The 23,358-nt window shown below is 48.7% G+C and overlaps 1 protein-coding gene across 1 annotated transcript in view; it reads right to left on the bottom strand.

The window, feature by feature from the left end:
- Positions 1-23,358, bottom strand: part of LOC140418084 (uncharacterized) — a 104,729-nt gene that overhangs the window by 6,855 nt on the left and 74,516 nt on the right. The window contains 1 exon segment of the mRNA XM_072501506.1: positions 21,995-22,108. Coding sequence (XP_072357607.1) covers positions 21,995-22,108 — 114 coding nt within the window.

Genomic DNA, 23,358 nt, shown 5'->3' with positions numbered 1-23,358 from the left:
CCATTCCCTCCAGTCTGCCACTCACCATCACATATCTGCCTCCGCTGTCTGCTACAATGTTCCTAGCTTCGAATGACACCCGTTTCCCCACCGGTATGGCCACCCCTCTGTTCTTTGCATCCAGCCCTGAGTGGAACACCTATCCCACCCATCCTTTCCTTAACCTAACTTGGTCCACCACCTTCAAGTGCGTCTCCTGAAGCATAGCCACGTCTGCCCTCAGTCCTTTCAGGTGCGCGAACACTCGGGCCCTTTTAATCGGCCCATTTAGGCCTCTCACGTTCCACGTGATCAGCCGAACTGGGGGGCTACCTGCCCCCTTCCCATGTCGACTAGCCATCACCCTCTCTAGGCCAGTCCCACGTCCCGGTTCCGCGCACCCACCCGTTCCCCAGGCGGCGCATTCCAGCCCCGACCACCCTTTCTTTTACCAGTTCCTCTTTGATTTCTGCAGCAGCAACCCAGTTATCCCCCCCCCCCCACTAGATCCCCATCTAGCATGATTGCTCCCCCCATATTCCTTCCGAAAGTCAGCTGACTTCAACTGACCCCGGCTTCTCCCGCTCTCTCCTTGACCCCCCCCGTGTGGGGAACTCCCATCTACCTTGCGCCTATCTTCCCGCCATCATCTTTCTGGCGCAGGAACAAGAACAGTAAGCCCCGTGTTCTCTATAGTTGTGCCGCCCCTTGTCGCGCAGCTCCCTCTGCCGCCCCACTCCCATTCCCCATCCCCCGCCTATGTCTCTTTTTCCCCCCCACCGGCGCCCACATTTCTTAGTGTCCCCCCCTCCCCAATTTACATCTCTGTATACATCGGCATTGTCATTTCCCCTCTAACATCAGTCCCTCAGTTCTGATCCAGTTTCTCGTTTTTAATGAAGGTCCATGCTTCTTCCGCCGTTTCCAAGTAGTGATGCCTCTCCTGGTGCGTGACCCACAGTTGCGCCGGCTGCAGCATCCCGAACTTCACCTTCTTCTTGTGTAGCACCTCCTTGGCTCGATTAAAACTCGCCCTCCTTCTCGCCACCTCCGCACTCCAATCCTGGTACACCCGTACCACCGCATTCTCCCATCTACTACTTCGTACCTTTTTGGCCCATCTCAGAACCACCTCTGTCATTGAAGCGATGAAATCGCACGATCGTCGCCCGAGGTGGTTCTCCCGCCTTTGGTCTCCTCGCAGGGACCCGATGAGCCCCTTCCACTTCCAAGGGGCCCGAGGGGGCCTCAGCTCCCATTAGCGAATGTAGCATTGTGCTCACGTAAGCCCCGCCGTCCGCTCCTTCCACTCCCTCGGGGAGACCCAGGATCCGAAGGTTCTTTCTCCGTGATCTGTTTTCTAGGACTTCAATTCTTTCAATGCACTTTTTGTGGAGCGCCTCATGCGTCTGCGTTTTGACCGCCAGGCCCAGCATCTCGTCCTCGTTGTCCGTCACCTTCTGCTCCACCACGCGGAGCTCCATCTCCTGGGTCTTTTGTGCCTCCTTAAGCCCCTCAATTGCCTGTAACATCGGAGCCAGCACCTCCTTCTTAAGCAGCTCCACACACCGTCTCAAAAATTCGTCTTGGTCCGGCCCCCATGTCGCCTGGGCTCTCTCCGCCGCCATCTTGCTCCTTTTTTCTTCTGCCCCTGTCCTCGAGGATTCTTCGCGATCTGGCCGCCGCCGCCGATATTTTTCTTTTTCGTTGGGGGGGACTCCCTGTTGTCTCACCCCACACCGGGTTTCGTCCCGAAGAAATTCCCCGTTGGGGCTCTTAAAAGAGCCCGAAGGTCCGTTCGAGCTGGAGCCGCCGAAACGTGCGGCTTAGCTGGTCATCGCCGCAACCGGAAGTCGCAAATTATATTTTTGAACCATAGGAGCAAGATATTATATTATTGATGCAACTAATACAGCAACCAAAGTGCACAGACACTATAACCCTGCCCTTGGTGTAATTGATAGCAGATCAAACCCATCCAGTTAAATATAAACTGACTGGATACTGAGACGGTTCAGTTAAACCGTCTCTGGATAATAATGCACTAATTGTAGATCAAAACCTTTAAGCGTTTAAATCTGTATTGTTAACAGGTGGGGAATCGTAATAAATCCGTTTGCACAGGTGAAGTATCTGTATAGTCTCTCTGTTTTGACTGTGCTACTGTGTCAGTAAGTGGGATGGACTGAACTGAATCCCTTTCCACTTTCAGCTGACAAATATTCTTTTCATGATGGGATTTTACTGTTGGGTTGCAAGCCCACTTGTGATGGATTCCACATGTAGTAGTAATAGTCTATTGTTGTCACAAGTAGGCTTCCATTAACACTGCAATGAAGTTACTGTGAAAATCCCCTAGTCGCCACACTCCAGCACCTGTTTGGGTACACTGAGAGAATTCAGAATGTCCAAATTACCTAACAGCACATCTTTCGGAACTTGTGGGAAGAAACCAGAGCACCCAGAGGAAACCCACACAGACAAGGGGAGAATTGTCATCGACTTCAGGAAGCATAGTGGAGAACATGCCCCTGTCTACATCAATGGGAACGAAGTAGAAAGGGTCGAGAGCTTCAGGTTTTTAGGTGTACAGATCACCAACAACCTGTCCTGGTCCCTCCATGCCGACACTATATTTAAGAAACCAACGACTACTTTCTCAGAAGACTAAGGAAATTTGGCATGTCAGCTACAACTCTCACCATCTTCTACAGATGCACCATAGAAAGCATTTTTTCTGGTTGTATCATAGCTTGGTATGGATCCTGCTCTGCCCAAGACCGCAGGAAACTATAAAAGGTTGTGAATGTAGCTCAATCCATCACGCAAACCAGCCTCCCATCCATTGACCCTGTCTATAATTCCCGCTGCATCGGAAAGGCAGCCAGCACAATTAAGGACCCCACGCACCCTGGATGTACTCTCTTCCACCTTCTTCCGACAGCTTGAGGTCACGTACCAACCGACTCAAGAACAGCTTCTTCCCTACTGCCATCAGACTTTTGAATGGACCTAATTTGTATTAAGTTGATCTTTTCTCTACACCTTGCTATAAATGTAACATTATATTCTGCAGCCTCTCCTTCCTTCTCTACGTATGGTATGTATTGTTTGTACAGCATGCAAGAAACAATACTTTTCACTGTATACTAATACTTGTGACAATAATAAATCAAATCAAAGAACATGCAGACTCCGCATAGGCAGTGACCCAAGCCGGGAACCGAACCTGGGATCCTGGCGCTGTGAAGCAATAATGCTAACCACTGTGCTACAGTGCCACCCACACTTCAAGACACTTCACGTAAAGAAAAGTGACATAATGCAGACCTTGGACATCTGAAATAACAAGAGAAAATACTATAAATACTCAGAACATGAGACAGTGTCTGTACAGATAGAGAAACAACATTTATGTGACCTTTCATCAGTAATGGATTATATCAGTGATATGACCTGTTTCTCAATCCAAGCATGTTGCCAGATCTGCCACGTTTTGGAAGCATTTTGATTTTTTTGATTACTCCTGAACTGTGGACTGATTTATTGGTGACCAACTTAGATTTATTCTCCTCCATCCACAAGTGGAAATGTCCACTTGTTTATCCTATCAACCCCGTTTTATTATCTGAAAAGGCCCAAGCAGGTCAAACCCCTCATTCACCAGAGAAAACATACTTGGTCTGTTCAATTGTTCGTTGCTGGGCCTAACCTGCCACACCTTTTTGAGCAAGTTAATGTTTCTGCCAAATTTTGAACTGACGACCTTTTGTGTGTGAGGCAACTATGATCCCCTAGAGAAACGCTGCGCTGTGAAGAACCCAATGGAGCAGTCTGGAATATTAAACTGTGACATTACGCAGCAGCTCTTTCACATTCCAGCATATTCCAGAAATGAATTGGCTGTTCTCATTAGGAATGCTAGAGATTGACTGATCAACAATGTGTGCACTAAATTTGAAATAAAAAAATTGTCAAACTAATTAACTAAGTTAAGTAGAGATGGCTGAACAGGTGATGTGCCATAGCTGAAGGGTGTCAGACCTGGTAGATCTCATTGTGAGCGGGAGGCACAGCGGCACATTGGTTAGCACTGCTGCCTCGTGGCGCCGGGTTTGATCCCGGCCCGGGTCACTGTGTGGAGTTTGCATGTTCTCCCCGTGTCTCTGTCGGTCTCACCCCCACCATAAGACCATAAGACATAGGAGAGGAATTAGGCCACTGGGCCCATTGAGTCTGCCCCGCATTTCAACCATGGTTGATTTTCTTTTCATTCCTGTTCTCCTCCCTTCTCCCCATAACCTCCGATCCCTTTATTAATCAAGAACCTTTCTATCTCTTTCTTAAAGACACTCAGTTATTTGGCCTCCACAGCCTTCTGCGGCAAAACAGATTCACCATCCTCTGGCTGAAGAAATTCTCCCTCATCTCTGTTTTAAAGGATTGTCCCTTCAGTCTGAGGTTCTGCCCTCTGGTTCTGGTTTCCCCTGCCAGGTCCCTTTCCTTCTCCATGTCCACTCTATCCAGGCCTCACAGTATCCTGTAAATTCCAATAAGATCCCCCATCATCCTTCTAAACTCCAATGGGTACAGAGTCAGAGTCATAAATGCTCCTCATCTGGCAGGTCCTTCATTCCGGGGATCATTCTTGTGAACCTCCTCTGGACCTATTCCAAGGCAAGCACATCCTTCCTTGTATACAGGGCCCAAATGCTCACAATACTCCAAATGGGGTCTGACCAGTGTCTTATGCAGCCTCATAAGTACATCCCTGCTCTTGTATTCTAGCCCTCTCGTCATGAATGCTAATAGAACATAGAACATAGAACGATACAGCGCAGTACAGGCCCTTCGGCCCACGATGTTGCACCAAAACAAAAGCCATCTAACCTACACTATGCCATTATCATCCATATGTTTATCCAATAAACTTTTAAATGCCCTCAATGTTGGCGAGTTCACTACTGTAGCAGGTAGGGCATTCCACGGCCTCACTACTCTTTGCATAAAGAACCTACCTCTGACCTCTGTCCTATATCTATTACCCCTCAGTTTAAAGCTATGTCCCCTCGTGCCAGCCATTTCCATCCGCGGGAGAAGGCTCTCACTGTCCACCCTATCTAACCCCTGATCATTTTATATGCCTTTATTAAGTCTCCTCTTAACCTTCTTCTCTCCAACGAAAACCACCTCAAGTCCATCAGCCTTTCCTCATAAGATTTTCCCTCCATACCAGGCAACATCCTGGTAAATCTCCTCTGCACCCGCTCCAAAGCCTCCACGTCCTTCCGATAATGCGGTGACCAGAACTGTATGCAATACTCCAAATGCGGCCGCACCAGAGTTTTGTACAGCTGCAACATGACCTCCCGACTCCGGAACTCAATCCCTCTACCAATAAAGGCCAACACTCCATAGGCCTTCTTCACAACCCTATCCACCTGGGTGGCAACTTTCAGGGATCTATGTACATGGACACCTAGATCCCTCTGCTCATCCACACTTCCAAGAACTTTACCATTAGCCAAATATTCCACATTCCTGTTATTCCTTCCAAAGTGAATCACCTCACACTTCTCTACATTAAACTCCATTTGTCACCTCTCAGCCCAGCTCTGCAGCTTATCTATATCCCTCTGTAACCTGCTACATCCTTCCACACTGTCGACAACACCATCGACTTTAGTGTCGTCTGCAAATTTACTCACCCACCCCTCTGCGCCTTCCTCTAGGTCATTGAGAAAAATGACAAACAGCAACGGCCCCAGAACAGATCCTTGTGGTACGCCACTTGTAACTGAACTCCATTCTGAACATTTCCCATCAACCACCACCCTCTGTCTTCTTTCAGCTAGCCAATTTCTGATCCACATCTCTAAATCTCCCTCAATCCCCAGCCTCCGTATTTTCTGCAATAGCCTACCGTGGGGAACCTTATCAAACGCTTTACTGAAATCCATATACACCACATCAACTGCTCTACCCTCGTCTACCTGTTCAGTCACCTTCTCAAATAACTCGATAAGGTTTGTGAGGCATGACCTACCCTTCACAAAGCCATGCTGACTATCCCTGATCATATTATTCCTATCTAGATGATTATAAATCTTGTCTAATGCAGCTAATATTTCATTTGCCTCCCTAACTGATTGATAGAACAAAGAACAAAGACAAGTACGGCACAGGAACAGGCCCTTCAGCCATCCAAGCATGTACCGACCATGCTGCTAAACTAAAATCTTCTACACATCCAGGGTCCGTATCCCTCTATTCCCATCCTATTCATGTATTTGTCAAGTTGTCCCTTAAATGCCACTATCGTCCTTGCTTCCACCACCTCCTTCTGCAGCGCGTTCCAGGCACCCACTACCCTCTGTATAAAAAACTGGTCTCGTACATCTCCTCAAAACCTTGCCCCTCGCACCTTTGATTGATATTTATTGTCACATTACCGAAGTACAGTGAAAAGTATTTCTGTGCAGTCAAGGGAACGTACACAATACATACATAATAGACAAAAGAATAATCACCATAGTACATTGACAATGGTACATCAACAAAAATTGATTGGTTACAGTGCTGAACAAGGGCCAAAGAAGAGTAGCATAGAGCGTTGTGAATAGTGTTCTTACAGGGAACAGATCAATCCAACGGAGAGTCGTTGAGGAGTCTTGTAGCTGTGGGGAAGAAGCTGTTCCTATGTCTGGATGTGCGGGTCTTCAGACTTCTGCCTAATGGAAGGATCTGGAAGAGGACAATGCCTGGATGTGAGGGGTCTCTAACAATGCTGATGCCTTCCTGAGATGGCGGGAGGTGTAGACAGAATCAATGGGAGGATGGCAAGCTTGTGTGGTGCATTCGACTGAATTCCCCACACTCTGCAGTTTCTTGTGATCTTGGGCTGGGCAGTTGCCATACCAAGCTGTAATGCAGCTGGATAGGATGCTCTCTATGGCACATCTGTAGAAGCGTGTGAGAGTCGATGCAGACATGCCGAATATCTTTAGCTTCCGAAGGAAGTAGAGACATTGTTGGGCATTCTTGACTGATGCATCAACGTGCGTGGACCAGGACAGACTGTTGGTGATGGTGACCTCCAGGAACCTAAAGTTACTGACCATCTCCACTTCAGAGCCATTGATGTAGACGGGGTGTTTGTCGTAGTATACTTCCTGAAGTCTATGATCAGTTCCTTGGTCTTTCCAACATTTAGTGAGAGGTTGTTTTCGGTGCACCACCCAACTAATGATCTATCTCCCTTCTGTAGTCTGATTTGTCTTGGTTTGAGATACGACCTACCACAGTCGTATCATCTGCAAACTTATAGATTGAACTGCAGTTGAATCTTGCCATACAGTCGTGTGAGTATAGGGAATACGTGGAGGACTGAGCACACATCCTTGCGGGGCCCAGGTGTTGAGGACTATTGTGGAGGAGGTGTTGTTACCTATCCTGATAGATTGTGGTCTGTTGGTGAGGAAGTCAAGGGTCCAGCTGCACAGGGAGGGGTCAAATCCAAGGTTGCAGAGTTTGGTTATTATGCTTGTCGGGGTAATGGTGTTAGAAGGCGGAGCTATAGTCTATGAACAGCAGTCTGACGTAGGTGTCCTTGTTGTTGAGATGTTCAAGTGTAGGGCCAGAGAGATAGCATCTGCTGTGGATCGGTTGCCACGGTAGGCGAACTGCAATGAATCGAGACCATCTGGGAGGCTGGTGTTAATCCGTCTCATGACTAGCTACTCGAAGCATTTCATGATAACAGACGTCAGGGCCACTGCTCAGTAGTTGTTGAGGTGTGCTACCTTGTTCTTCTTTGACTATCAACTGAACCTGCACGTTAACCTTCAGAGAATCTTGAACAAGGACATCTAAGACCCTTTGTGTTTCTGATTTCCTGAGCATTTCCCCATTTAGAAAATATTATGCCTTCATTCTTCCTTCCAAAGTGCATAACCTCACACTTTTCCCAGTGTATTCCATCTGCCACTTCTTTGAAAAATGAAAATCGCTTATTGTCCCAAGTAGGCTTCAAATGAAGTTACTGTGAAAAGCCCCTAGTTGCCACATTCCGGCGCCTGTTCGGGGAGGCTGCTACGGGAATCTTTGTTCACTCTCCTAGCCTATCCAAGTCCTTCTGCAACCTCCCTGTTTCCTCAATTCTACCTGTCCCTCTGCATATCATTCAGAGAGATGTCCATGGATGTCCAAAGAGACTTGAGGGTTCAGGTGCATAGATCCTTAAAATGTCACGAACAACTACATAAAATAATCAAAAAGGCTAATGGAATGCTAGCCTTTATATCTAGTGGATTGGAATAGAAAGACATAGGGGTTATGCTGCAGCTATACAAAACCCTGGTTAGATACCATTTGGAGTACTGTGAGCAGTTCTGGGCACCACACCTTAGAAATAATATTTCGGCCTTGGATGGAGTGCAACATTGGTTTCCAAAAATGATACCTGGACTACAGGGGTTGTTACGAGGAGAAATTACTCAAATTATAGTTGTTTTCACAATAATTTAGATGGTTAAGGGGTGATCTGATCAAAGTACTGAAGATATTAACAGGGAAAGACAGGGTAGATAAAGATAAGCTATTTCCATTGGTTGGAGATTCTAAAACTAGGAGGCATAGTGTAAATATTAGGGCTAGACCATTCAGGAGAGATGTAAGGAAGCATGTCTTCACTCAAAGGGTTGTAGCGCTTTCAAACTCTTTCCCACAAATAGCAGTTAAAGCGCGATCCGTTGTTAATTTTAAATCTGAGATAGATAGATTTTTGTTAGCAAAGATATTGAGGGATATGTGCCAAAGGAGATGGGTCATAAATCAGCCATTATATCATTAAATGGCGGGATAGGCTCAAGGGGCTGAATAGCATACCCCTGTTCCTATGTTATCATCAAATTGCACAGCATTATAAGAGGCCCTGCCAGCAGTTCTGTCCATAGAATTAAAGGAGCAGAGATGTCTCAGATGATTATGTGGTTTGAACAGATGGAGAGGAGAGAGGCCACAGAACATTTGAACATAAGGATAAGAAGCTTAAAATAAAGCCAGTACTTTCATGGGAGGCAATGTACGTCAGCGAGCTGTGGGGTGATTGGAGGAACGGGACTTGCTGTGAGTTATGACAGCGGTAATTTGGGATGACCCCAAGTTTACAGAGGGTAGAATTTTCACTTACACTCCAGAACTGAGATTCTGCAGCATCAGCACTACCCTATTTCCATGATCAATATTGATCATTGAAAAGGCACGAAATTAACTGCATAATTGAATATTGTTCTTTCCATAATAGTATAAGAATTTCCCATAACTTTTAATGTCACTTTAAGGAACAAAGAAGCTATGTTCCTTTTAAGCACTGTACATGGACACTTCAGAATCTCTTGCACCTCTTTCAATATTCTTTTTATTAACTCTGGGTATTCAAAGAGAATTGGACAATCATTTTGAATGAAAAGTGTAGGGTCAGCACTTTGAAAACATAGACATAGACAAGACACAATGGATCGAACAGACTTCTGATGAGCCATTAGACTATGATTCTAGTGCTAGATCAATTTCTCTATAAAATTCCTAAATATTCTGCGTGAATTCTATCTTTGTAGTGCCTTTGGGTTTCTTCCAGGTGCTCCAGTTTCCTCCCACAGTCCAAAGATGTGTGGGTTAGGTGGATTGCCCATGCTAAATTGCCCTTAGTGTCCAAGAAGGTTGAGTGGGATTACTGGGCTATGGGGATAGGTTGTGGGCTTGAATAGAGTGCTCTTTCCAAGGGCTGGTGCAGACTCGATGGGCCGAATGGCCTCCTTCTGCACTGTAAATTCTATGATGATTCAATGTTGGTAGTGAATGTTTCTGTAGGTTAGTGATTATCACATTCACCTCAAGGCTCCCAGATCGGATCTGTGCGGAACCATTATTGCACTGTTTTCATTTCACACTGAGGAAAAGTTCATTAATTCATGCATTTGTCGCTAAATATTAACTGAGCTGCTGAGCATTTCAAACACTTTCTGGTTGTAAAGTCAGGAGTCAATTCGTAAAAGGAATGAAAAGGACGTTCTGTGATCGAGAGCAGGGCAGGATGGATCAACTGACACAAGGAATGATGGACATCATTGTGCTGATGATGGTGGAACCCGGATGGTCAAGTGGTTCAGAGTCAATGGTTTCATTGGAATGACCATGGTTCAATGGCAGGTTACAAAAATAGAGCATTTCGGATGACAAATCTGTCTGCGGTGCAAGTGACCTGAAGTCACTCAAGGGGCTGTTTAGCACAGGGCTAAATCGCTGGCTTTGAAAGCAGACCAAGGCAGGCCAGCAGCACGGTTCAATTCCCGTAACAGCCTACCCGAACAGGCACCAGAATGTGGCGACTAGGGGCTTTTCACAGTAACTTCATTTGAAGCCTACTTGTGACAATAAGCGATTTTCATTTCAAGTAATAATAATAATAAACGCTTATTGTCACAAGTAGGCTTCAACGAAGTTATTGTGAAAAGCCCCTAGTCACCACATTCTGCCGCCTGTTCCATGAGATATAGTTTTGATGGTCAGCTAATTGGAAAAACATGAAGGTTGCAGCAAAGTTCAAAAGTTCTCAGTCCACCACCAGTCCTTTCCTTTTCGCGAAGTCCAGCGCGTCCTCAGGCGACTTGAAATAAAAGTGCTGTTCCTCGTACGTGATCCAGAGAAGGGCCGGATACAACAGTCCAAATTTCACCTTTTTCTTAAAAAGGATCGACCTAATCTGGTCGAAGCCTACTCTTCTCCTGGCCACCTCCACACTGGTAAACAGCAGGATACTGTCCCACTTACAGCTCATTGCCTGCTTGGCCTACTGTAGAATGTGCTCCTTATCCAAGTACCTGTGGAATCTCACCACCATTACCCTCGGGGGGTCTCCCATTCGCGGCTTCCTCGCGAGTGCTCTGTGTAGCCATCTGGGATGGCCACTTCCAGAATACAAAATGGACGCTCACAAAGAATGTAGGGAAATGTGGACAATGCTAGACGACAAGCAGGGACAATGCTAGACAATGCTAGACGACAAACAGGCATATTTTTGGGAAGCAGTTACCAGACAGAATTGAAACTCTAGGTCGATTAGCATATTGATGGCCAATCTCTGGGGAACAAAGGACTAACACTCAGGTAGTTGATACTGTTACAGACATCCCGGCACCAGAAAGACACAAACAAAGCAAGGCCAACGCCCACCGAAGTCACACCCAGCCATCAGGATACCCACCCCTTTTATTGGTTAAGGTCGATAACAATGATCGAGAAGCTTCCCAATTAATTGGGACCAAGTTTAAGGCCCGTCTAAAAGCGCGTGAAGCCCCTCCAGTATGAGAAGGAACCCCCACGATAGATTCGCTCTCTTGGACTTGGCTCTCAAAGCAGAGAGACCCATCCACCAGCATCACCAGAAGCAAGTAAGTTCAAGGTCAACGCTCGCTACCAGACGGACGACATTAGCTGTTCTCCTGTATCTCTTCGAACCCAATAGCCTCAGATCCAAACAACGGCCATTGTTCCTCTGACTGAGTGGGCACCCGAAGCTAAGTATAGGCGCTAGCATTAGAGATAGTTTAGTTTGTAGTATTTTGTGCATGAGTAGATATTACTGCGTGTGTAAATAAATAGCATTGACTTTGAACAGTATTCGGGTTTGAACCTTGTGGTAGATTCTTTTTAAAAATAAAATATATTTATTAAAGTTTTTTAACACAATTTTTCTCCCTTACAAATAACCCCCCCCGCCCCCCCCGTAACAAAAAAAACCCGAGAAATCGCGCAGAGCAAGATATATACATGGCAAAATGATATATTTACACAGCTTTGTACACTGGCCCTCACCCGTACGTGCCAGTTTCCCCAACCCTTCATGTTATCTCTTGCTCATCCACCCTTCCAGGCAGTCCCCCCTCTCCACCTCCCCCCCCCCCCGCCAAGGTTGCTGCTGCTGCTGACCGACCTTCCTCTAACGCTCCGCAAGATAGTCTAGGAACGGTTGCCACCGCCTGTAAAACCCCTGCGCAGACCCTCTCAAGGCGAACTTAATCCTCTCCAACTTTATGAACCCAGCCATATCATTTATCCAGGCCTCCAGGCTGGGGGGCTTCGCCTCCTTCCACATTAGCAAGATCCTTCGCCGGGCTACGAGGGACGCAAAGGCCAGAATGCCGGCCTCTTTCGCCTCCTGCACTCCCGGCTCGTCCACTACTCCAAATATTGCTAGCCCCCAGCTTGGCTTGACCCGGACATTCACCACCTGAGATATTGCTCCCGCCACTCCTCTCCAGAACCCCTCCAGTGCCGGGCATGAACAAAATATATGGACATGGTTCGCTGGGCTCCCTGAGCACCTTCCACATCTGTCCTCTACCCCAAAGAACCTACTCAACCTCGCCCCCGTCAAGTGCGCTCTGTGGACCACCTTAAATTGTATCAGGCTGAGCCTGGCACACAAGGAGGAGGAATTAACCCTACCGAGGGCATCAGCCCACAGACCTTCCTCAATCTCCTCCCCCAGCTCCTCATCCCATTTACCCTTCAACTCTTCTACCAGCACTTCCCCCTCTTCTTTCAACTCCTGGTGTATTTCTGACACCTTGCCCTCCCCGACCCATACACCCGAGATCACCCTATCTTGAACTTCTTGTGCCGGGAGCAATGGGAATTCCCTCACCTGTCGCCTCACAAAAGCCCTCACCTGCATCTATCTAAAGGCATTTCCCGGGGGTAACTCGAGCTTCTCCTCCAGTGCCCCTAGGCTCGCAAACGTCCCGTCGATGAACAGGTCCCCCATTCTTCCAATCCCCACCCGATGCCAGCTCTGGAACCCCCCGTCCATCTTCCCTGGGACAAACCGGTGGTCGGGTACCACACTGATGCTCCCATTGCACCCCGGTGCCGTCTCCAATGGCCCCAGATCCTTAGCGTTGCGGCCACCACCGGGCTCGTGGTATACTTTGTCGGCGAGAGCGGTAGAGGTGCCGTCACCAACGCCCCCAGGCTCGTTCCTTTACAGGACGCCATCTCCATCCTCTTCCATGCCACCCCCTCTCCCTCCATAACCCACTTGTGGATCATCACCACATTTGCTGCCCAGTAGTAGCTCCCCAGGTTTGGCAACGCCAACCCTCCTCGGTCCCTACTGCGTTCCAGGAACCCTCTCCTTACTCTTGGGGTCTTATTCGCCCACACAAACCCCATAATACTCCTGCCTACTCTCTTAAAAAAGGCCTTAGTGATCATGATGGGAAGGCACTGAAACACAAACAGAAACCTCAGAAGGACCACCATTTTGACCGACTGCACTCATGCCCGCCAGCGAGAGCGGTAACATGTCCCATCTTTTGAAATCCTCCTCCATTTGCTCCATCAACCTCGTCAGATTCAGTTTATGTAGGGTCCCCCAACTCCTGGCTATCTGGATCCCCAGATACCGAAAGCTCCCCTCCGCCCTGCTCAGCGGTAGGTCCCCTATCCCTCTTTTTTGGTCCCCCACCTGTAATACAAAGAGCTCACTCTTCCCTACATTGAGCTTATAGCCCGAAAACTCCCCAAACTCCCTTAGAGTCTGCATGACCTCCACCATCCCCTCCATTGGATCCGCCACGTACAGCAACAGGTCATCCGCATATAGCGACACCCGATGCTCTTCTCCCCCTCGGACCACCCCCTTCCATTTATTAGACTCCCTCAATGACATGGCCAATGGTTCGATCGCCAATGCGAACAACAGGGGGGACAGGGGGCACCCCTGCCTCGTCCCTCGGTAGTCGAAAGTACTTTGACCTCCGCCGGTTCGTCACTACACTTGCCATCGGGGCTCTGTAAAGGAGCTTAACCCAATTGATAAACCCTACCCCGAACCCAAACCTGCGCAGCACCTCCCAGAGGTACTCCCACTCTACTGAGTCAAAGGCCTTCTCCGTGTCCATAGCTGCCACTATCTCCGCCTCTCCCTCCTCCGATGGCATCATTATCACGTTTAAGAGCCGCCGCGCATTGGTGTTTAGTTGCCTGCCCTTTACAAATCCCGTCTGGTCCTCGTGGATTACCCCCGGGACACAGTCCTCGATCCTCGTGGCCAGCACTTTTGCCAGCAACTTTGCATCCACATTGAGGAGCGAGATCGGCCTGTACGATCCACATTGCAGTGGGTCCTTGTCCCGCTTTAGGATCAAAGAAATTGTCGCTTCCGACATTGTCGGGGGCAGGGTCCCCTTCTCTCTTGCCTCATTAAAGGTCCTCACCAGTAGCGGGGCCAACAGGTCTGCGTACTTCCTGTAGAACTCCACCGGGAATCCGTCCAGTCCCGGGGCCTTCCCCGCCTGCATGCTCTCCAAACCCTTGCTCAGCTCCTCCAACCCAATTGGTGCCCCCAAACCAGCCACCTCTTGCTCCTCCACCCTCGGAAATTTCAGCTGATTTAGGAATCGTCTCATCCCCTCTTCCCCCGCTGGGGGCTGGGATCTGTACAGCTCTTCATAAAAGGCCTTGAATACCTCGTTTATTTTCATCGCACTCCGAACCGTGGCTCCCCTTCCATCTTTGACTCCCCCTATTTCCCTCGCTGCCATCCTCTTACGGAGCTGGTGTGCCAGCATCTGACTAGCCTTTTCCCCATACTCGTAGGTCGCCCCCTGCGCTTTCCTCCACTGTGCCTCCACCTTCCCTGTGGTCAACAGGTCAAACTCCGTCTGGAGCCGTCGTCTTTCCCCAAGTAATCTTTCCTCCGGGGCCTCTGCGTATCTCCTGTCCACTCTCAAAATCTCCCCCACTAACCTCTCCCTTTCCATACCCTCTGTCTTCTCCCTATGAGCCCTGATGGAGATCAGCTCTCCCCTGATCACCGCCTTCTACACCTCCCACACCACCCCCACCTCCCCGTTGTCCTCCAAGTACCTTTCGATACACCCCCTCACCTTCCCACACACCACCTCGTCCGCCAGCAGTCCCACATCCAGCCGCCACAACGGGCGTTGATCCCTCTCCTCTCCCAGCTCCTGTTCCACCCAGTGTGGGGCATGGTCCGAAACGGCTTTAGCCGAATACTCCGTCCCCTCCACCCTCGGGATGAGCGCCCTACCCAGAACAAAGAAATCTATCCGGGAGTAGGCTTTGTGTACATGGGACAAGAAAGAAAATTCCCTGGCCTGCGGCTTTGCAGACCGCCATGGGTCCACTCCCCCCATCTGATCCATAAACCCCCTAAGTACCTTGGCCGCCGCCGGCCTCTTTCCAGTCCTTGATTTGGAGCGGTCTAGTGCTGGATCCAACACTGTATTGAAGTCCCCTCCCATTATCAGGCCTCCTATCTCCAGGTCCGGAATGCGCCCCAACATGCGCTTCATGAATCCTGCATCATCCCAGTTCGGGGCGTATACGTTTACCAACACCACCCACATCCCTTGCAGCCTACCGCTCACCATTACATATCGCCCTCCATTGTCCGCTACAATAGTCTTGGCCTCAAATGACACCCGCTTTCCCACCAATATTGCCACCCCTCTATTCTTCGCGTCCAGTCCCGAGTGGAATACCTGTCCTACCCATTCCTTTCTTAGCCTGACCTGGTCCGCCACCTTCAGGTGTGTCTCTTGGAGCATGGCCACGTCCGCCTTCAGTCCCTTTAAGTGCGCGAATACTCGAGCCCTCTTCACCGGCCCATTCAGGCCCCTCACATTCCACGTTATCAGCCGGATTGGAGGGGCTCTCACCCCCCACACGCCCCGCCGACTAGCCATCTCCTTTTCTGGGCCAGTCCCGTGTCCACGCCTCCCTCACCCTCCAGTCCCCCAGAGGGGGGGATCCCCGTCCCGCCCACCTCTTCTGTGTCCCATTCCCTTTCGGCCAGTGCAGCAGCAACCCTTTCGCCCCCCCCCCCTCCCCACCAGACCCGTCTAGCTTTTTTGCTCCCCCCATGTCACTCCCGTAAGTCAGCTGGCGCCTGCTGGCCCCGGCTTCCCCCGCTGTCCCATTGACCTCCCCGCGTGGGAGTCTCCCAATCCATATGCATTCCTTTGTTCCCCTTCCCGCCTTTCTTCCCGTGCGGGGGAAAACACCCCGCGCTTTCCAAAGCCCGTTCCGCCCCCTCTGGTGCAGCTCCTGTCGCGGCCTTGTCTCTCTCCCCCAGCCCATGTAACATTTCCTGCGCGTAATTGACCTCCTATATACAACAACCATCACACATCAAACCTCAAACATCCCCCCTACTCTCACAAAGAGTCCAACTTTTCGGCTTGTACAAAGGTCCACGCCTCTTCAGGCGTTTCGAAGTAAGAGTGTTGGCCCTTGTATGTGACCCACAGTCGCGCTGGCTGCAGCATTCCGAATTTCACTTCTTTCTGGTACAACGCCGCTTTGGCCCAGTTGAAACCCGCTCTCCGCTTTGCAACCTCCGTGCTCCAGTCCGGGTATATTCGGATCTCTGCATTGTCCCACTTACTGCTCCGCTCCTTCTTGGCCCATCTCAGGACCCACTCTCTGTCCGTGAACCGGTGGAACCTCACCACCATCGCCTTTGGCGGCTCATTTGCCTGGGGCTTCTTCGCCAGCACCCGATGTGCCCCGTCCAACTCCAGTGGCCTCGAAGGGGCCTTCGTGCCCATCATCGCCTCGAGCATCATGCTCGCGTATGCCCCGGCATCAGCCCCCTCCACTCCCTCAGGGAGACCCAGGATTCGCAGATTCTTTCTCCTCGACCTGTTCTCCAGGTCTTCGAGTCTTCCCGCCCACCTCTTGTGTAGCGCCTCGTTCTGCTCCACTCTCACCGCCAGGCCCACGAGCCCGTCCTCGTTCTGACTGACTCTTTTCTGTACCTCCTGGATCTTAGCTTCGTGGACCTTCTGGGTGATCCCGAGTCCTTCAATTGCCGAAAGCATAGGCGCCAATATCTCCTTGCGCACCTCCTCGAAGCAGCGCTTGATGAACTCCTGCAGCTCCCCTTTGTCCCTGGCCGCCGCCATTTTGTTTTCTTTCCCTCGCTTCTCCCGTTGCTCCAGTGCCGCTCCTTTGGCCGTTACACTTCTGGTCCGTTTAAAAAGTCTATGGAAACTCCTGAAAAAGGTCTGAGAGTCAGTTCCAGACTGGAGCTGCCGAATGCGCGACCTACTCCTCCATGGCCGCCACCGGAAGCCTCGTCCCTGCTTCTTCAATGGCCTTGGTAGATCTTTTCACAGTTGTTCCGTCTGCTGCTAGAATTCACCTTTGATAGAGTCAAGTCAGATTGCAGCTTTCAGCTTGCCCTTCCCCCGCCTGCATGCTGGAAGAGGTTTTTGTCTAAACCTGCAGCCAAATCTTTTACTGTTTCTGCCGGGTCTGGTAGCCAAAAGACATAACATTCCTGGGGGACACTGTCAGGGGAATGCTGCAGTCTTCTTGCCACACCGGGAAATGTCAAACAAATGCCGCGGGGGCCCTGTAAAAGAGCCCAAAAGTCAGTTCCAAGCGGGAGCTACCGAATATGCGACCTAGCTCTGCATAGCCGCACCCGGAAGTCCCTTGTGGCAGTTTCGAGAGATACCTGGTGACTCAAAAGCAAAAATAATTAGGATTAAGGAAGGTGACCATATTGACCGCCATAATCATAACCAGAGAAACAGAGCAACATTTGTGAGCCCTGTCCACCTCCAAGGGCCGGGAGAATGCCCCATCCCCCAGCAGCTTCTCAAACATATCTACGATGTATGCCCCAGCGTCCGTTCCTTCGGACCCCTCCGGGAGCCCAACGATTCTCAAGTTTTGCTGGCAGGACCTATTCTCTAGATCCTCCACCTTCTCCAGGAGCTTCTTCTGCTGGTCTCTCAGCATCCCCACCTCCAACTCCACCGCAGTTTGATGTTCCTCCTGCTCAGCCAGCGCCTTCTCTACCTTCTGGAGTGCCTGATCTTGGGCGTCCAATCTAAGCTCCAGCCGCTCAATTGACTCCTTTATCGGGTCCAAGCAGTCCCGTTTCTGCTTAGCAAAGCCTTCCTGAATAACTTGCATCAGCTGCTCCATTGACCGCTGGGTCGACAAACCAGAGGTCCGGTCCTCCGCCATGCTGTCTGCCATTGCAGCTTCAGCCCATGCCTTCTGTCTTTCCATTTCTGCTTTTACGAGCACTTCTAGTCCTTCTCTCCATGCACCGATGTGGGAATTCAGTACACAATTTCCTCTGTCATCAGTTTTACAATTCTAGTCTGGTAGAAAATTGGGGGGGAAAGGTCCAAAAGTCCGACCAGAGCGGGAGCCACCAAATGTGCGACTTACTCCTTCATAGCCACCAGCGGAAGTCCATGAGGTAGCAGTGTTAACTACGGTGCCACCCTAGTATTTACATTGTGTACCTATCATATGCCCTGTGTTTTTTCATGTATAGAACGATCTGTCTCAACTGTATGCAGAACAATACTTTTCATTGTACTTCGGTACACGTGACAATAAATTCAAATGTTCCATTTCTGTGCACATTTTGTATGTTCTCACTTAGGGCAACCATCACACTGTGCTCTGTGATAGCATGGCTGAGTAGCTTAAGGCTCTGAATAGAGACTCCAGACTCTGTGGAGAAAGTTTGAGTCCCACTGCTGCCAAAAGTTCAGCAGTTTTGACATTGCAGTATATTCAAGAAACCCCGCTTGTGTTAAAGGCAGCTGAAGTTTGCAATGCTGCGTTTTGGTCAGGAGAAGAGGTCATCAAAATTGTAGGGTGACCTCATCGGGTCGAATGTTCCCTTTATTTGCTGCAGCCATTCTATGATTTTATAAGTGCAACACTAATGCGTTAACACCAGCTGTTAACGATCGGTTCAGAGAGATGGATTTGAAATCCATGGGGATGTCTGCAAGCAGGTTTGAGCCTTCTCGGCTCTGCTGGTCACAGTTTCTTCCTTTTAAGGAGTTTTCGGAATTAATTACCGGTGAAATGAAATTAAAACATTCCAAACACTCGTGTTTTTCCTGCTTCAATTCCATGTTCCTTGCATTCATCAGCAAAAATTCACCAAATATCCAGTCAGAAATGGAACAAAACTGCGCTCATTGTATAAACACCCAAGTCTCTCTGAACATCATTACTTACAGCTTTCTCACCATTAAGCCATCTTTGGAGTATACATACACAAACAAGGCTCCACATTCTCATGAGGTAGAAAATTCCACAGGTTCACTACCTTCTGAGTAAAGAAATTTCTTCTCATCTCAGTCCTAAATGGCCTGAGACGGAGGCCCCTTGTTCTAGACCAGGTAATTTCAAACTCAGGGTCGCAACCCGCAGGTGGGTGTCGGGAGCGGTTGTTTGTGGCATTCCCGATTGTGGAAGAAGTTCCCAACTGCCGCGACTGGCTTTCAACAATGCCGGCTGTGGGCAGTCCCGGATTGGTTACGGTATTTGAGAGGGTGGGCAGCGCGAGGCTGTGTGATGGTCACCGCGCGCAGAGCAGAAGACCTGAAATAGGAGAATTAGGCCACTCGGTCCATTGAGTCTGCTCCGCCATTCAATCATGTCTGATACTTTCTCATCCCCATTCTCCTGCCTTCCCCCCATAACCCCTGATTAATCAAGAACCTCAGTGATTTGGCCTCCACAGCCTTCTGCAGCAATGACCAGTGGGAGGGGTGTGTGTGAAATGGGCTGACGGGTGTCCACGTGGACGTAATGCTAACAGTGGTGGCCCCAGCTTGGAGCTCCGCTCTACTGCTCGTCCTTTGCCGCTGCTGGGCTCGTCTCCCTCCACCGATCGGCAGAATGCAACAAGCGGCTACTTGGTCAATCCGTTCAATGGCGAGTACAATGTTTGTTTGCACTCCCATGACGCTAAGTTCTGGTCGGGAATTGATCTGTGACTGGGGCGGAAACAGTGAGAGGAAGCCAGCCAGGCTAGGTTTCTCAGAATACTGGTTAACCGAGGCCAGGCAATAGGGTTGACATATCTGAAGACAGGAAGAAACCTACAGTCATCACTTTGTGTCGACACTCTCTGGAAACCAGGAAGTCGGAGCTTTTGGTGAGAATGGAGCAGGAGGTGAAGTGGATGTTTGGATAGTGCAATGCAGTGGAACCAGTAAGAAACAGTGTGACATTGTGCACGGTTGACAAGTTACTTCATCTCCTCGAATGTCGTAGTTTGTAAAGGAAAAACAAGATTGTATTTTTTTCTATAATTGGTTAAATTTCTAAAGAAATGGGAATATATTTAAAACAAAGTTTGCGTATAAATGTAAGGATGCACATGATCAACTGAAGTAGTTTTAATTTTTAGCAGTAAAAAGTCATAAATTTGGAAAAATTATGTATTAGAAATAAAGTTTCAAAGTAAAAAAGAGAATGCCGGCCGCGAACGGCCTTTAAATATGAAAGATGAGTCTTTCCGCCCGAGGCAGAGAGAAGGTCATGTGCCTGGCCAGTCAATGCTTTGGGTGCAAAATCATAGAGGTGAGATTCCTCAATTTTGTCGCTGCCAGCAAGCAAGGACTGTGTGAAAAACTGAATATGGTCATTTTGTAATAAGGTAGAGAGGGCCAGATGTGCAAACAGAACAGGATCTCACTATTAAATCTGCTGGAGGGAGCTTCTCAGGAGAATTCATGAGGCAGTGCTGGTGTGAGCTGCATCCTGAGTTCCAAGGCATCTGGTGAACAAACAACTAATAAGAAACTGAAATCGGGAACAAAGCAGTATAAGATGATTTCTTGTGGTTTGGCGCTAATTGTGCCAATGCAAATCAGGATGCAAAGTCCACGTGTGTTATATGCAGGGAAGTACTGACAAATGAAGTTTAAAGCCCGCATATCTTCCATTTGAAGACTAAGCATGGTGACTTTGAGGAAAAACCTCTTGCGGAAGTCCTTAGCAGGAATGTAAGACTGAATGACGAAGCAAGAGAGATCGTGAGGACCAAGCAGCTCACCTGCCGCATTAAAACTAAGCAATAATGGTGTGTCATGAAGATCGGCCGGCATGGGTCGCTAACATCAGCTTGCATGTCTCGCGAACGCCGGCCAGCATAGATCCCGAATGTCCGCCAGTTGGGAAAAGTGGGTCCCGGGAAAAAGTTTGAAAAACACTGTTCTTGACCCCTCCCCCAGCCCACCAGAGGAAATGACATCCCTGTAACCAGTCTCTTCAACCCTGTCTGAATTTTATACGTTTCAATGAGATTCCCTCTCATTTTTCAAAACTCCAGTGTTTATGGCAGATTTCCAATGAGACAAGCTGAAACACATTAACGGTGTCAGTCCTTTACTGTAGCTCATCGCATTTAAATGGCGACATGGTAGCACAGTGGTTAGCACTGTTGCTTCACGGCTCTCAGGTTCGATTCCTGGCTTGGGTCACTGTCTGTGTGGAGACTGCACGTTCTTTGTGTCTGCGTGGGTTTCTTCCAGGTGCTCCGGTTTCCTCCCACACGGACGTGCTGTTAGGTCATTTGGACATCCTGAATTCTCCGTGTGCCCGACCAGGCGCTGGAATGTGGCGACTCGGGGCTTTTCAGAGTCACTTCATTGCACTGTTAATGTCAGCCTACTTGCGACAATAAAAATTATTTTTAAAAAAAGAGCAGTGTTAGCATCAGCCTGTTATAAACCTTCTTGCGGCACATCTGCTGAACAACATACTCTTATCACAGCTCTGCTTTTGCCACACTTCAAGCCAGTGTGAAAATATTGCAATTTCAAAGTTTAACGTGCACAAGATTGGAAAGAGATTGTGACTGTGGATAATCTGAACTGTGCACATTCCTGTAATCAGCATCTGAGATAATCAGGAAGATGAGATCCTGGTGTCTCTTTACTCTGAAATCTGGAAACTCCAACTCTTCTCAAAACGTTGTGACCTAGAATCCCCTTGTTCCTGCTTTCCAGGTAAAGCTCGTGATCACAAATTGTCTGTGTTTGCATCAAGCAGCTAATTGACCCTGGGAACAGGACAGCCAGCGGCGAGGCAGCGACAGAAGCAGAAGGAGATGTAACATGAAAGCGTTTCGAGTTTGATGTGTGTCAGTTACTGTCAATTTCATGGTCCAGCCAACAGTAACCGCTGTTTTGAATGGCCAAATAGCTCTTGTGTGTTCTTCGACATGACATTTTGTAGGATAAACTTGTCTCTGGTGAAAAAAGGTCTGAAATGAAAATAAAAGACAATGGGATCAGGTTAAGCCAGGTTGAAAAAAAACATGCCAGCAGCTTCCCTCATGATCAAGTCGTTCGCTTTTGGGGCTCTCACGGCCGCAGCCTTGGGTCGATTCCTGGTCAGTAAATTAAGATTTGTTGCTTTCACAGGAACTGTTAAAACAAACCCGAATTATTTGCTGATCGAAAACAGCTCTGCCAGAATCAGTGGAGTGAGAAGTATAACTTCTAGTCAGAGATGGTAATGTCATATGCACAAGAGATCGAGAACAAATACAGGGTCAGGACAAGGACACTGATAGGCTGCAAAGTGCTGATGATAAAGATGGTGATGCAAGGTAAAATATGGGTGCTAAACCTGTGATTGGTAGATCAGAAATGATATTTGTGCCAGTTTATACAGCAGGAAGAAAAATCTGTCCCATTCCGACCCACATTTTGCACCATCATCCCTTTCGTCGTTTCTCTCACCTGCCTTGCAACCTATCCTAGCCCTTCCCTGTTGTCCTTTCACTCCTTTCTCTCAGCCTCTAGACTTGTTTCCCACCTGTTACATCTCTGACTTTTCCAGCTTTGTTGAAAGATCATCCAGCTGGAAGATTAACTCACTCCACAGACGCTGTCAGACCCGGTTTCATTCAATGAGTTAACTTTTTGTCAGCTGTCAAAGATCCTGGGCCCTGCCGGTGAAGCATTGACTCTGAACCACTGACTCTGAACCACTGGACCACAAAGGTTCCACCACCACCAAGTCAACGTTGCCTTATTCATCATTCCTTGTAAAAAGACTTACAACACCAGGTTAAAGTCCAACAGGTTTGTTTCCTCATGGTCACCTCAGCACTTTGCTTTACCGCAAGCCCACGGATAACCTCACGATGCTCCACTTCTCCAGCTTCCATCCAAAACACATTAAAGAAGCCAATCCCTATGAACAAGCCCACCATATACACAGGATCTGCTCAGACAAGGAGGAACCTAATAGACATTTGCAGACACAGACAAATGACCTTGTAAGAACGGGATATGGTGCTCGACTCATCGATCGACAGTTCCAAAGCCGCACAGCAACCTCCTCAGAAGACAAACACAGGACACAACCGACAGAGTACCCTTTGTCGTCCAGTACTTCCCCAGAGCGGAGAAACTACAACATCTTCTTCACAGCCTTCAACACATCATCGATGAAGACAAACATCTTGCCAAGACCATCCCCACTACTTGCCTTCAAACAGCCGCG

This window comes from Scyliorhinus torazame, chromosome 5 (genome assembly GCF_047496885.1).
Source record: "Scyliorhinus torazame isolate Kashiwa2021f chromosome 5, sScyTor2.1, whole genome shotgun sequence".
Classification (NCBI taxonomy): Eukaryota; Metazoa; Chordata; class Chondrichthyes; order Carcharhiniformes; family Scyliorhinidae; genus Scyliorhinus; species Scyliorhinus torazame.
Note: the sequence above shows the minus strand (reverse complement) of the source record. Positions and strands in the feature narration are given on the sequence as shown.